Source organism: Protopterus annectens, chromosome 6.part1, assembly GCF_019279795.1.
Source record: "Protopterus annectens isolate FY-2018-M chromosome 6.part1, PAN1.0, whole genome shotgun sequence".
Classification (NCBI taxonomy): Eukaryota; Metazoa; Chordata; order Ceratodontiformes; family Protopteridae; genus Protopterus; species Protopterus annectens.
The window spans coordinates 283506504-283523378 of record NC_056738.1 but is presented as its reverse complement, the minus strand read 5'-3'; the positions used below and the strand labels follow the sequence as shown (position 1 = coordinate 283523378).

Sequence of the window (16875 nt, the reverse complement as noted above, 5' to 3'; positions counted from 1 at the left end):
ATATTGTTTGTGCACCACTCATTTCTGCCTTCTCACATTTTACACTTGTTGATAAATTCCATCCTATTTCGATTTAAACACTTATGCATTTGGGATCATATCATCATAGAAAATATAAAGCAATTAAGTCCAATGACTATTTACATAATGCCAATCCTATCATGCAGAATTTCCCTCTCAAGAAGGGTAAAGTACGTCAGTCCCAGAGTTATATTTATGTGTACCCATCCGGTCATGTTGCTTTATTTTGAAGGATGCTAGGGTATCATTTCATTTAACTTGCAAGGGAAGATTGTTCCAGAGTTAGGGTAGGCATTGTGATAAATTTGTCTCTCGACTGTATTTTATTTATCTGCTGGTAGAGAATTAATTTCTTAGTTCAACATTAATAGAACTATTTGACTTCCAAAGATACTGGAGATCAAGGATGATGCAGTCCCTCATTGCATGGAATGCAAGGCATAGATCACTCCAAGAGAGCCTATAAGAAAACAAGTAAAGGGATAATACTTTATGCCTTTACTGGTAGAGCAAGGACTTGCTGTCAACAATCTTCTTGATTATGGCATTTCCAGCTGTTTAATACAACTAGAAAGCTACATCTCAAAGGGGACATTGAGGGATAACTTTGTTTGACCTGGAAGATAGACTTTTAAATATTAGTTGGGTTAAGTAGAAGAATTTTCTGACTACTCCTCCTACATGGTATTCAAAGGAGGATAATTATTAGCCCAAGTTAAAAGATCCCTGACTACTTTATAATTTTGCAGTGAGATATTGGTTATACTGCATGCTGAGAGAGAGAGAAAGAGTGAGAGAAGCATACTAGATGACAATGCAACGTTTTTTCACATTTTCACATTTAGTTTAGTCTTTTCCATACCTAGCTCGTTTACGGGGTTTTACTGCTGTATTTAATGGGTATCAGAAGAAGATTTAATAATGTCCAATTTTGCAGTCATCTTCAATCTTAATTAACCAGGCATCCTGATTCTTGAGCAGAAGATCAGAGAAATAGATGCCCATAATGAAAGATTCCAGTATTGAACCCCTGATCACAGCACTAGTTACTTTCATATTTTCTGAGGCGTCATCTGCCACCTTAGGTATGTGAGTTTTAAAGTTCATCCAGTGGGATAGTTACCTTACCATGTACTGGTATGCTTTTAAAGCATTTAGCTTGTTAATAATGTCAACATATAATATAGTGTCAAATGCTTTGGCCAGATCCTAATGAGTTGTGTGAACAATATGACCAATATCAACAATCCATGAGATCTTGTTGAAGTTAATTAAATTTAGTAGGATGGATCTACACTTAACTAAGCAAAAGTGGTGTGAGTCTAGCCTGATAAGGTATTTTGTGTTATAGTTTGAGGTCATAAATGATTCTTTCCATGGATTTGCAAGTCAGAGTGTTTAGGCTAATGGGTGTGCAGTCTCTCATGTCAGCAGTTGAGGCATCCTTGTGTGTAGGTATTATCATTGTATCACCATACTTCAGGGACAAATAATGTCACTGAACTTATTTTAAACAATGCTCCACAATGGAACGTTTGGCACAAAACCAATGCCCCACAAGAGAATGTTTGGCACAATTTAGTCAGCATCTAATTAAATTTATCATGCCTCAAGAAAGTAGTTGGCTTGCTTTCAGATAATACCATCCATATTTTTCCTTAGCAATATTACATGGTGTAAAAGTTTCAGGTATTTGTATAATTAAAGTAATTGCTTCAAGTGTGAAGTTTGCATTACATTTTTTATACTTGCTGTGTCAGCTCGGTCTGAATGGGTACTGCCATTTTGAAAACTGCTTGGTGTTATTTATCTTTAGCTTCAGAAGTCAGTTTAAGTTCACGATTTGCCTTAAAGATTAATAACCTTTAATTTTTACTGATATTCTTGACACAATCCTTAACATGTGGAATGTTAGTGCTGTTGTGTGATTTAAGGCATGTTTTCTGTTGTCAATGAGTTAGTTTAAGGTTGTGGACCACAAGGTGATTTATTCTTAAACTTTTATTTACATTTGGCTCTTGAAGTGGCAGCTAGGTCTAAGCATGTATCACTGAGGGAACACAGCACCTTTGTATAAATGACAGTTGTGTTGCTATCAGGTCTGGTGATGTTACAATTTAATTTGGGTAGCTCAGCAGAGAGTTTGAGGAGATTTGTCCTGTTGAAATCCCTAAGATCAAAATTATTTGATGCAAGGGACTTGGACATTATGTCTATATGAAATCACTAATTTTAGAATTATTTACTAAAAGGGATTTGGAGATTTTGAAAGAGAAAGTACAAGTTTATAGTCAGACTTAACAAAATATACAGAAACTAAAGGGATGATACATGTGATGGCTTTATTAGTTTGGATCAGCTCAAGAATATTATGTCCTCAAGTTCATTTGCTATAACCGTTTGTTGTAAATAATATGTATTAAGTCTGAAAATGTGTAGCCACTCGGATGGCATAGAGGGATACAGTCCTGGCTAAAGCCCAGTTGACCCAGGTTTGATTTTGTGACTTCGGTATCTTATGAAGCAGCAGGAAATGATGGGAGGTTGTCCATCCCAATGGCATTCCTTGTAACATCCTTGATGAAGTTCAGGGTTGTGCAGGGGTGGGCAGAGTCTAAGAGGGGATATGAGGGAGCATGGTTGAGCTTCTGCATAGGCGGAGTAAAATGTTGCATTGTCCCATTGCACTCCTGTCTCCACGATGTCAACACATATCAGGGTTGTGCAGGGGAGGGCAGAGTCTAAGAGGGGATATGAGGGAGCATGGTTGAGCTTCTGCATAGGCGGAGTAAAATGTTGCATTGTCCCATTGCACTCCTGTCTCCACGATGTCAACACATATCCAGATGGAATGTGGAGAAACCAGGGTTAGGCATTAAATTAGAAATCCAATCCCGTGACAGATGTAAGAGAGCATAGCCCCCCAGGACACTCTCTTAAAATCCACATCAGCCCCGATTGTAAATGGTTGTTATTCTGTGAGTAGACTGTAGTGACTGGTAGATTCACTGGACATGTGGCACTGAAGCTGGCTGTCAGAATAAAGCAGAGGTGCAAAACATTCCAAAAAAAGACCTAAGAATCTTTGAACACACCTAAGTTTGGACGTGTAGGTTCTTCAGTTTATTTTGGAGTTGTTGAAATCTCCAATTATATAGCATTTTTAGTAACTGGTAATACTACAACTACAATTAAGACTCTTAAGTGGTCAGTGGGTTTAGCTGCTTCCTCTGACCAGGCTACAAAGTTTGATTCCATCCACCTTAGATTGCCTTCTGTGTGACTCTGAGCAAGTCACTTAATGAGACCGTGCTCCTGGGTAACCCCTGAATAGGTACATTGTTGTCCAATGGGGTTACCTCATTAACAAATAAGTAATCTAAAATAAAATAAAATAATAATAATAATAATAATAAAGTCATGGGACATGGGGGACATTCTGTAGCAGACTATAAGATGATAATTTCATTATAAGTTGGAGATCAGTGAGTTTAGTTTATGGATATCTGGAAATCTAGCTAGACATGATGTGGTCCTTGAAAAATGTGGAAATGTTTCCACAGTTTCCATATTTTGCAGAAAGCATAAAAGGCACAAATTCCAGGAATACAAGAACTGCTATATTTACACTGAAACCAAGTATCAGTAAAAACACAAACAGTTATGTATTCCAGTTGCAGGAGAGCAAATTAAACTATTGATATGACATCAGCTCAATGCACCAGAACTGTAACGTATCACTATTGCCATAATCCACTGATTATCATAGCACAAACATGCATGAATTGACACTGAACTGATTTAATATTTTGGAAAATGAAAGTCAAGTAAAAGCCCTTACAGATGACTTTCTCTAACAGTGTGGGAAAACACCTTTTTTGGGAATGATTTAACTGGTGTCCTTTTATTTGATTATTTATTTATTTGTTTGTTTAAGCAGCCATAAAGCAGACAATATGCATGCTAATGTGTGAAGTCTAGTGTTTAGGTATTTAGTAATAGCTCTAAATACTTAATTTGTATATGGTATCCCCTTGATGATTGCAAATAGTAGCTTAGTTATCCAAAAGGATTGAAATGGCATCTACAGTTTCAGAACAAAATAACTAAGTCAATGCCATCATTTAAACTGTGTTGTCATTGTTGTACTCTAATATTTGCTTCAGTTAATCTTGAATATATTAAGCTGCATGTATAGGACACACTAATCTTGATGAGCACTGCTTAAATTGCTGCAGGGATCCATTCCTTATTCATAGGATCATAGGAAGTTACTAGGCTATTGGCCCTGAGGCCCTTATAAGCCTAACAAAGGGTTTAGCCCATGTTTAGTCAAGTCAGTACCTGATGCCCCTGTCCAGCAGAGGCACAGGTAGAATCCCACGAGTGTATTTTCTGTTTCCCATCCAGTTATCCAGGCTGCACTTAAAAAGCGGTAAAGAGGTACTCTGCTTGATGTGGAGAAGGAGTCTATTCCACAGATGGGGGAGTCTCTCAGACACAAATCTGTCCTGTAAACAAGTACCATTGATGTCACAGACCAGGTTGAGGCCACATGTGTGGGTTAATCAAGTGGAGCTTGACTTGTGGATAGGCAGCAGTCCCATCAAGGCGGGGTCCAAGATCACCTTGTATGCCAGACAGTGGTCACCTCTGAGGAATCTGTATGACACTGAGTAGAGGGATAGGGCATTTAGCTTATCTGTGTATGGTACATATTTGAGGCCCTGGATTCTCGTGGTGAGATGCTTCTGTGGTCTTTCCAGCTGCTGCATGTGTTTTGTGAGGTACATGCTGAAAGGGGCATTTTACTCAATAATGGGTCTTATAAAGCAAGAAATACAGGGATGTCATAATCTCCTTGTCCCTGGATGAGATACCCTTGGTGGGCCATGTAGAAAGCTTTCCATACAATGGAAGCAACATGGTGATCAAAAGTCAGTTTGCTATTAACCTGGGGCCTAAATCCCTCACGGCTGATTGTGTGCTTAGGCTGCTGTTATTAATGTGGGGACTTCACTCTCCCCAAAGAGGATGATGATACATTTTTTGGTATTCAGCTTGAAGCCATGTTTCTGGCATTTGTTTGGGGGAGACCCTCTTGGAGGATGTCCACATCACTAGGGGAATTGATGATAGTGCTCAGCTTGCAGTCATCTGTAAACTTGGACAGCCATAGCTTACTGGTTTTGGCCTGCAACTCAAGTAAAGTAAATCTCAAATAATCCACAGAAAAAAAGAAGAACCAAGGTCCAGATCCACTCAAAAATACTGTTTATTGAGCGCTTTCATCTCTCTAATGGAAACTTCCTCAGAATCTTAGAGAGACGAAAGTGCTCAATAAACAGTATTTTTGAGTGGATCTGGACCGCGGTTCTTCTTTTTTCTGTGGATTATTAGTTAGTGTGTCTTAAATCTCAAGTAACAGAGGCTCTAAGACTGAACCCTGGGGTACACTGCTCGTTACGGTTCTCCTGTTTGAGGTGGCTTCCCCTGTTTTGACTAGGTGGGTTCTATCAGTGAGCCAGTTTTCTACCCAACTGGTAGCATACGGATTGATGCCTAGTTGAGAGAATTTATCTGTCATGCTCTAGTGGGGAATAGTGTCGAAGGCTTTGGCCAGGTCAGGGTAGGTGGTGTGCACAGTCTTCCCTCATCCATTGCATTGGTGACTGTCTCAATAAGGTTGACCAAATTGAGCAGACATGACCTCCCCTTGACAAAGCTAAACTGTGTGGGATCGAGTGTTTGCAAGTTGCTGATGCCCTTGTCAATGAGGTGTATGATAATCCATTCCATGGCCTTGCAGATCAGGCTAGTTATGCTGATAGGTCTATAATTGCCAAGAGCTGTGGATGCTTCACCTTTGTGCAAAGGGATGACAGAGACTGCCCTTCACTCAGCTGGGATGAAGCCAGTACTCAGGCTTTGTATGACTAGGGCAACTAATGGTGCTACAAGTTCCTGCCTGAGTTCATGTAGGATGCAGCCTAGGATGTTATTGGGTTCCATGGAGGCTGTATTTTTTGCCTTTGAGAGAGCAGTGATGTCCTGTACCCTAGGGGGGGCAGGTACTGGGTTTGTCCTGATTTACTGATGGGGGAGACAGAGAAGTGAAGTTTTTGCTGAATCTGTCAGCCAGCAAGTTTGCTATATCTACGACATTTGTATATGTGGTATCCTTGACCAGCAGTTCTGAACAGATCTGGGTGCTTCCTTTGAGGTTGTGGACATATGTGAAAAAGGCCTTATGATTGTCTCTAGTAGATGTGGCCAATTTTGACCCGAAGATTGCTTTGGAGGATTTCACTAGTGCTCTTATTTGCTTGTTCAGGCTAAGGAGAGATTGCTTCCAATTGGGCACCTGCTCCTTCTTGGTCCTGGACAGCAATTTTCCCTTTTGTTATAGAGTTTATTTATTTCAGATGTCTACCAGTCAGGTTTACTCTTCCTTGCGAAAGATAATTTAGCCCTGTTGGATATTCCTGATTCCATGCATCTATATAAATACTTGTATAGTGCTTTGGTGTAGTTTTGGATATTGGTGCCAGTTCCTACAGAGGGGGAGGGGACTGTGAAGCTGTTTATACCAATCCTCAGGAGGCTGTAATCAGCTTTGGAGAAATGTGTTTGTTTTACCCTAGCTAGAGGGGGTTCAGGGAAGAGGGTGAGTTTGAAAGTGACTGCTTTATGGTCGGATCTCATCAGGGAGGATGATACTTTAGGGATGCTGCAGTGGTTACTTATGTTGGTTAATACCAAGTCCAAGATATTATCACCTCTTGTGGGTGTATTGATTACCTGTTCCAAGCCATTTGCAATGACAAAATGGAGGAATTTCTGGGCATTTGTGTTCTGGCATGAGTAGTTCTTCCAATATATGTTTGGCTAGTTAAATTCATTCAGGATCATGGTAAAGAGTTGAATCTTGATAGATTCGAAGAGGTCCAGATAGGCAGATTGGGCATCTTGAGTCAGATTTGGGGACCGGTAGCTAGCTATGATATTAATAGGGGTCTTGTCAATGGTTAACTGTACGTGGAGTGTCTCCTGTCTGTCATACTGTTTGACCAGCCTGGAGGTGTGTATGTCTTTAATATCTGTAGAAACTATACCTCCTTTGGCTTTACGGCCCACAGTTTGTTGTCTGAACGTATGATAGGATGAGTAATCAGGTAAGGCTGGGGTGCTCTCCGTAGCTTTGAATCAGGTTTCTGCAACTGCACAGATGTCAGCATTTTCCAGGGTTAAGAATGCTTGCAATGAGTGCAGTTTCATGTTTAGACTCCTAGCTTTTAGCAGCATGACCTTTAATTTGCATTTTGTTGAAATTTTTATGTTGGTATTTTTAACCTTATCACTTTTCCTGAAAAAGGCACTAAGGGGGAGGCAAGAGCCTTTGCCAGAAGCCTGAATCACAAGTGAGACAGATGCAGGCCATCTCTGGCAAAGCATCGTGTCTGTTGATCATATCTTCCCAGGCTGTCAGGTACTAGTTCCCCCTGGAATGACACCAGAAACTAAGCCAATTGTTAAAGTCAGTCATTTTCTGTTTGTATTGAGGTATCATTCTGGGTGACAGTAGAATGCTGCTTAAGGCTGGGGACATACCTGCCTGGGATCCATCTTCAGTGAGCTCAATCATGTCTCTCTTCATATAGTCCAGGGAGGTTTGTCTCAAGTCATTCACTCCAACATGGACTATGACAGACTTCTAACAGTACCTGTTGTTGAGAGACTTGAGTGCATATGTGATATGGTGGATTCTGGCCCCTGACAGACAAATAACCGTGACTTTCTCCTTATCCAGCCTGGTGAGAGGCACATCTGCATGTCTCATAGTGGAGTCTCCTATGACTAATATGTTGGGTCAATGGTTAAGCTTAAGTGGCTGTAAGAGACAGGTGTGTGTGTGGACTATACATGGTATGGGATGTGGAGGGCTGTGGAGATCGCTTGTGTTTTTGCATCAGATGTCTCCTTTGTTTGGGTATGTTTTTGTTGAGGACCTCCACATATGTGGGTGTGTGTTGTGTAGGAGGGTCTATATTATAAGATCAATGTTTGAAAACATCGAACAAAATATGGTCGGCACCATATAGTCGATGTCTTCAAACATTGACCTTATAAAAAGACAAAAAAAAAAAAAAAAGAAAAAAGTACCCTAATGGGTTTAAGCAGAAGGGCAAGCCCCCATGCACCCCCCACACCCACTGCTACTTAAATATACCAACTATGAGACTGCACTACATTGCAGTAAACGGAAATCTCCCCTTACGGAGATTTCCATTTACACACTTGAGATTCTGAGCGTTCGATATTCTCGTGTCGACAATGCCAGATTCAACATTGTTGGCTTTCGAGAATATAATATAGACCCATGTAGGAGTGGGTGGTGTTTGAGGTGTAGTGATTGTGTTGATAACCTTCTCAGTGTCAGATATACTGGCTTGTGAGAGAGAGAGAGATAGACTCTAGGTTCTAATGTAAGTGCATCTCTCACAAATTGTGTTCCTAGGTGGTAGTAGTAGATGATTGTCCATGTACATGAGGCAGTTGCTACACTGTCTCAAGATGTCCATATCAGCCAGACTGGCAGGAGAAACTGTAGGAAACTGTCTTTCCATATTTGTCAGAATCTGAGGGAGAAAGGCCAGGGAGAGCTAAGGGGTAGGCCTAAAGCCCAAGTGTTTAAACCAAAACTATGAGGCTTAGAATAGCACTTACAATTTAAACAGGCTATAAATAAGCATTAATAAATGCAACCAGAAAGATGCAATTGAACACTTTAGAGAACAATCAGCAAGTAGCACAAAAAGCAGGATGAAGTAATAGAGCAGGAGGAGGAAACACAAGTACAGCAAAAGCAGCTGAATAAAGTGATGTTTTTAGATAAAGTGCAAAAAATATACTTGTATCGGCTGTATATTTCCAGATTGTTTACGGAGCACTCTTGGTCATGCACAATGGACCTTCTAGCAAGAAAAGCAGAAATTCACACAAAGGTAATATGTTTATATCAGCAAGATGAAAGACCCTTCTAAAGCCAAGCCTTGAGGCAGTCAGATAATACAGAAGCTGTTTGGCCAGTGTTTACACCCTGGAATGAGTTGACTACAAACTCCCTGCCGCCCCAGAAACCTGTAAAGGACCCCCCTTATGTGGAACCAGTTAGTCAAGCTAAAGTGCTGTCCCAAATGCAACAGCAAACAAAAATAAAAAAATTTCATCAAAATTCAGGAAACAAAATTCAGCCAGAGGTCATCAAATATATAAATGCAGACACAGATAAGTAAATAATTCAGTCAAGCAAATAAATAAAAACAGCGAAGTAATGTTAAGAAACACTGAACAGTTAGATAAAGTGCAAAAATATATTTATATCAGGTGTATATTTCCAGATTGTTAAGGAACACTCTTGGTCAGACACAATGGAGCTTCTAGTTGACTTCATATTGAGATAAACTTCCACAGCCAATCTCTACCAGTCATGCCAGTATGTATGTTACATTTGGTGCTAAAAATATATTCCCACAATGCATTGAGTTGACATATGGTATTAAGAGAAGTGTTTTACTTTTAATGTCTAGGCTAAAATTGTTTTGCATCCAGAATTTTTTGGGTGTTTGAGAACCAAGTCATTTCCCAAAATTACCGTAAATATTTTTCATGTGCTACTGAAAATCAATAAAGCACAATGTTGCAGTGGGCTTGTACTGCTCTCTTTACACTGTTACATGATTATTTTCACTTACAGTACTAGAGATTAAGATACAAAAACAAGAAACAAGTAGAAAGATATGGCCGGTTTGAAGGGACAGGAAAACATACACAATAGATAGTAATAATTTATAATTCAAAGGATGTTTTAGCAAAGACTATGGGAGGTATTAACAGTCTCAGGTTCTCACTTCTGTAGTGGTAATCTGCAAAGAGTGACACTTCATCTATATGTAAATATGATCAGGGGAGGCTATTCACACAAAGAATGGAAATGTGCAGGTATGTTGATACACACCTATTTATGGCTAAATTGTAAAGTACTTGAAGATATGAATTAAGCCAAGACCATGCATAAGATGCCATACACATTCACATATTATTCCAATTCATAGTGAAAAACATAAAAGGGTTTTGTTTGCATACAGAATGCATAAAGAACCCTGAATGTACATGATTAAGTTTAACAGCACCATGATTAAGCTATTAGGATTATTTGAGTTAGATGGCAAATTACTAAGGAAACATCAGACTTTTTAAAGTAAGAAAAAATAATCGAAATAATGGAAATTATTATAAAACAGTTCAAAATGAGGTAAGATTATTAAGTTCACTTCAAGAAATGTTTGTCTTATTCATGTGATACGCATATTACAATGGCTTCATTGAATACTGTAAGCTATTATTTGTAAAAGGGAAATCTTTACAGCAGCACTGGAAATGATTAGTGATCAATGTGAAAATCATTTACTTTAGTGTCATTTAGCAATTGTGTATACATGGTAGAAATACAGTGATTTAAATCTGAAATACTGAAGTGGCAAGGATGTTTTGTTGGGTCAACATGCGTCTTTACTGGGAGATTCCAGAGTGTCACTGATAAAAGAGAATTGACACTATTATAATTACAAGGATGTGATAGGGGCTAATAAAAGGAGGGATGTGTTAACAAACTACTTTCTTTATTATTGTGAATGTATTCATATTATGTATTAGTTTTGCACAACTGTACTTGTCTGGACTCTGCATGCATATATCGACTTTCTCTGAGCTCAGTCTGGATAACTCCTCTCTACTGTGGTTTAAAAATTATATGTCCCTCCAGCAACAAGCTGTTAAATGGCATAACTCTCTGTCCCCTCTCCTCCCAGTAGGACAAGGTGTTCCACAAGGATCCATTCTTGGTCCCTTACTTTACTTCCATCTTTACCAATAGCCTCCCCTCGGCTACCCAACAAACTAATATAGTACAGTATGCTGATGACACCACTATTATTTGTTCAGCCCCCTCACTACAGTTATTCCAAGATAGAACTCAGGAAGTGTTCACTACTATAGAAAAATAGCTAAATTCCTCCCAGCTCATACTAAACCCATCTAAGACCCGACTCATGATTTTCCACCCATCCAAAACATTCACCCCTACCTTGCCATTCTCAATAACATCCTCCAACAATACCCCTATCACACCAGTAACACAAGCCAAGCTGCTAGGTGTAGCTATTGACCAAAACTTAAAATTTGACAAACATATAGCACTAACAATTGCCAAACTTCATAAAATACTAGGTTCACTCTACTGCTGCAAGACCTTCCTTACACCGGAATCCTGATTCACTATCTCTTGTATCCATCTACTCTCTACCTTACTATACACTTCCCCAGTCCTAACTAACCCAAACAAGTCTGACCTTCTGAAACTATCTACCTGCTACAATAAAATCTCAGAATTTGCAACCAATGCTAAGTTTTGTTCTCATAACTGCCTCTCCCAAAGACAACTAGGATGGTTAAAACTCCCTAACCTACTAAAATAAAATCAACTTCTCCTGACCCATCAACTGCTGTACCAACCAAATAAAATACCTGCCCTCTCTGGTCTGCTCGCCTTCCATAATACTGCGCGTCAACAAAGATATTCCAATGCCACCCTACTGACTGTTACCAATTGCTTACATAGCTCAGGCCAATCTCTTTATTCCTGTGCAGTTGCTAAGGCCTGGAACTCTCTATCCCCTGACATTAGATGTCTAAATAGTAAACATACTTTCATATCCCTACTAAAACATCTCCTATTCAAAACTTGGATATGTTCCTGTATAGAACCAGGCGAATTTCACCTGTTCCTGACTTTCAACATCCCTAGATCACAAGTGTACTGTGTAGTTTCACATAGTGCATAGTACTGTGAACCAAGTGTTTAGGCCACCTATATAGTCATCATTTCTATTTTATGACCCTATTTGCCTATGGAAACTTCTTTTTGAATTTATGTTCAAGTAATTCTATATTTGTTGTATAATATTTTGTTTAATTGTTTCTCAATATTTTAACCACTGTATGCTGCATCAATTGTAAACTCAGATTTTTACTCATTTTATATGTTCTATGCTCTTTGTACAAAATAGCTATGTTTATATAATTTTTTTTTAATTATTTTTTATATTTTATAATTTTTTACAATGTATTTAGAGCTTTTCTCCCTGGGCCTCTGCTGAAAACAGTCACCTTGTGTCCAGTCGGACTAACTTGGTAAACAAATGGAAAACAAATAAATAAATAAATATATGTTTGTGTCACCTAACTTTTTTTCTGAGGATGGCAGGCATGTTTTCATTGCTCTGTTGTTTTACTGATAATTGTATCATAAGTTTTTGTGTGTGACTGTGGCATTTTATGTGCAGTACTGATGCAGAACAAGGGATCAAGGCAGAGAAAGGACAGCCTAAATCATTTCATAGGGTCAACAATGGGAAAAGGTAAGCTAACATCAAACTTCTAGATTGCAAAGTAGATCTTGCAGGAGTGGCTTCACTTTTTACAACTATTCTACAGACAGCATGGAAATTTGACTCAAACAGGCGAAAGAACCTATAATCAGCAAACACTGGATTACATCATTTCTTATCTGCAGCTCATTGTGAGTTCATTTGCTAATACTTATTCACAGCCATCATGTGTTAATGTAAGTGGCCTCCATGAATCATTACTTAGCTATGCTCATTTGTGGACAGTGCATATGGCTATAACACATTCTTGCAATGACTACGAATACCACCCCAAACTTTAAACACTCTGGATAATGTGATTTTAGATTCTTTGTCTTCACCAGTTTATTCACAAACTGTTATTTTTTTATAGCTTATTTTCTTTCCTCCCCTTAATCCTCTCTTTAGAAACCATCCATTAGTGCTTTGAAGATCCCCTCTTTCTCTACTATAAACATTCTCGTATACTACACTTTCCCTTCCAAATGGCTGTAATTCTTGATGTAGGATTCCTCATTACTGATCTCTATGACCTTTAAATATTTCAGTCACAATGCTGGATATGATTCCATTTAATTCCAAAATACAGTTGTTTTTCCTTGCACTTAAGTCATTATGCCAAAGCAGAGGGATTTTTTATTTATTTATTTATTTGGGGGGGGGGATAAATTCCTTAACTTAACAGAATCAGTAATAACAGATGCAACCTCATTAAAATTATTAATGTAAGCCTGTGTCTGTACCATTACTGTTAGATGCTTTGAAGATAATACCATATGATGAAGACTGCATCTTGCACAACACTTGAACAGCCATTTTAGATGTCTGAGAGAGTATAAAACAGGGAGAAAAATGCATTAATGTGCTCTGAACTATATAATAAGATCGTATCTCTCAAACTAAAATAACAGCTAAGAGACTGTGGAGTTTTGGCATTGATTGGGAGTAGATAGATGATGCAGCTATTGTAGATATTTTCATGTATGTTCTGTTTGTGAGTTTGAAAACAGGTTTAAAAAGCAGAAATTTTCAGTAACTGGGCTTGTGAAGTTAAGGGAAAAACCTTATTTATGCTGTGCTTTTGTTTACCAGGGACATTTATAGCAGAGAGTTTCTTTTACTCTTATGGAATAATACTTCTTGAGTTCTGGCATTTAAATAAAATGGAATGGGGTGTTGGAGAAGTATATACATTCTGCAAAGTTGATTTATTCTCTTAGTCTGCAGTATACCTTTCTTACGTGAAATGTCTTTTAATTTGTTTCTTCAGAAAATAAAATACTATTAAATAATAAAATTTGTAGAGGGTGGTATATGTACATAGAGGACAAGTGGAGTGATGACCTACATTGTTAAAGCATGATGCAATATTAGCATTTATTTTTAAGTGCTTGTAACTAATTGTGATACATTATTGTGAGTATCCAGACATTAGTGAGAAATTCTGAGAATGAAAAATTACGAGAAAGTATGTTATTCAATGAAATAGCCCACTTGAATCTATAGGCTTAACAGTGTTCTACCTCTCTTTGTCTCTCCACAACGCAAACACACACATACTATCTATTTATATTTATATCTATATATATCTATATATGTATATCTATAGATATATATATATATATATATATCTGTATATATATATATATATATATATATATATATATATATATATATATATGAACAAATTGTACGAAACTGCACAAAAGAAATAAGAAGTGGTGTGTCTTTTTGTTTTCACCATGGCATCCATTTTCTGTAGGCACACAAGTCATTCCTAATTTGAGTAAACTGTTCCAAATTCACAGCAAGATTGTGAAAGCAGCCAGATGACATAGCAGATGGCAAACAACTAATTTTGCAAGGTTTGATGAGTGGAAATTGTTTGTTTTAATTACTTGTCAAGTCCAGTATGCAAGTTACAGCTAAGGGCCTGTGCTAGCATCAGTAGCATGTGGGAAGTTGCTCTTCTGTTTACAGACTGTTGAAGAATTAAAGCCACAAAGGCATCAAAGTGTGATCTGTCTTTACCTTCAGCAAGGGTTCTGGCAATACCAGCTTATAATCATTTGATGTAACTTCTGTACAAGGGAATGCCTGGGGAGCAGGCAACCATATTTACCACCAAAATGTATTCTGTCATCCAAGATGAAACACTGCCTAAGATAAATGTTTTGCTAAATAAAATGTTGTAGGGATAGGTTATTACTGGATTTAACAGTGTAAATATATACAGTGTGCATTATTTCAAAGGTAATTAGTCAAAACTAACATTTGAGGTTTTACTCTCATTTACATATTCAGGAATATAATATGTACATGTCTGTATTAATATTTGTGTGACATTTCTGTTTATTTTCAAGTTTATAAATTTGTATAAATAATAAGGAAGACTTTCTAGATGTGTGCAACCACCTAGATTCATCCTAAAAGATTCAAATGAGATCATCATCATAGGCAGGAGTACCAACAATGTTTAATATGAATTTCAAAAAGAAATCAGGTAAAAAGAAATTGATAAAATACCAGTTCATCTAGACAACATTGTTGGGCACACAACAATGGTGGCACAATGAAATGTTCTCTACTTCAAAGTTGCAGGTTAAGGGGTTTGATCTAGACTTCTAGTCATTTTCTTTGCAAAGGTTACATATTCTCCCTGAGTGGCTTTGTTTTTTCCCCCATGTACTCCAGTTCTTTCCCATTTCACAAACACATGCTGGTTGAATGGCTACACTAATTTGAACATATATTAATATGTTGTATTTACCCTGGCTTTTGTGGCTCAGGTTTTGACCCAAAACAGTCTGTGGAACATCCCAGCTTATCTGGTTTTAAATTATAATATAGTATATAAAACTCAGAAACATGGGTAAAAGTAGCAACTTGTGATGTAGTTGAAACGAACCATTATTATATTTTACTGATAACCAAATTTACAGTCTCACTAAATTGATTACTACAATTACATTCCTGATTATTTCAAAAAGAAACCATCCTGTAAATTGGAATACGAGACTTACAGACTGGAAATATTCTTTGTAATAATAATAATAATAATCATGATAATAATAATAATAATAAAGACCAAGAATAAGTTGAGATGTAGGTAGAAAGAGCAGTCTGGATAGATATACAAATTCTTAACTAGTAAATAAAGAGTGCTGAAGGAAAGGGTGGAGAACTACCTTCAAAAAAGAAGCAGGTGACTAATGCAATTCTTCAATAAAGGATGGAGAAAAAATTAAATATGTTGGGAAATATAAAGTTCTCTGGACCTTTTAAAGAACAGAGCTGAAAGAAACATGCATGTGCAGAAACCAAAATTCTGAGCTACCTATTTATAATGCACGCTGAAGCTTGTTATATTCTTCTTTTTACTTACTTTCTTCCTATATTTCTTTTTATTGCATGCTGCTGTTTGAACTGTATTTCAAAAATTCCAGACTCAGTTTCTAGAGCTACACTTTTATTCAGGTGCTTCTGTGACATGCTGTGACTACATGTATGTTTACTACAGTCCAGTACATATTTAGCTTTTATGAGAAAAAGGTACACCCTGTTTCATTGATTCTTCTGGGCAGAGTCTTTTATTAGGTAAGTTTACTCATGTCAGAAAGCATGTAATTCTGTGTTACTTTACAGCTCTGCTTCAGGCTAGTTAGAAAAAGATTACACTTTAGTCTGTAGTAAATAATATAAATGTTGATGAAATAAAACCAATTATTAGTTGCATCTTTATATCCATTTAAAAGATAAATATAAAGCTAGAACCAGACTTCTTCATGTCGGTATTGTAGTATGATTATGTGAAAAGTGGAAGAAAATTCAAGAGAGCCTGTACAGGTGATGAAGTTAAGTTATAAGCTGGATATCTGAAACTGTGAAACTCTTAATATTTAGAATGTTAGAAATACAGTCAAAATAAAAACTCATTAAGCATTAATTTAACAGTGAGCAAAAAATGTACTGGAAATTTAGAAGCACTAGTTTTTAGCAGTTTCCCATCTGAGTCTGCTTTTTATGTTTTACAGTATGTGCTGGAACTGAAAACAAGCTGAGTACACTCTCGGACTTAGAGCAGCAATACCGCACCTTGCGCAAGTACTATGAGAACTGCGAAGTTGTTATGGGCAACCTGGAGATTACCAGCATCGACCACAACAGAGACTTGTCCTTCCTGCGGGTATGATACCAATCAGTTAATACATTTGTTCTGCAATCAGTAGCAGTCAGTGTGAATATAGCTCTGCTTGGCTATGTAATAGGCAGCTTTAGAAGATTACCGTGTTAATGAGGGAGTTTACAGCAGTCTGACTGGCAGGAACCATGACTGTGGGTTGCAGATAAGAAACTAGGACAGTAT

The 16875-nt window shown here is 37.6% G+C and overlaps 1 protein-coding gene across 2 annotated transcripts in view; it reads left to right on the top strand.

The window, feature by feature from the left end:
• ERBB4 (erb-b2 receptor tyrosine kinase 4) overlaps positions 1-16875 on the top strand; it is a 4056904-nt gene that overhangs the window by 1141958 nt on the left and 2898071 nt on the right. For both annotated transcript variants that reach the window (XM_044075709.1, XM_044075708.1), the window contains exon 2: positions 16544-16695. In XM_044075709.1, coding sequence (XP_043931644.1) covers positions 16544-16695 — 152 coding nt within the window. The remainder of the gene's footprint in view (positions 1-16543; positions 16696-16875) is intronic.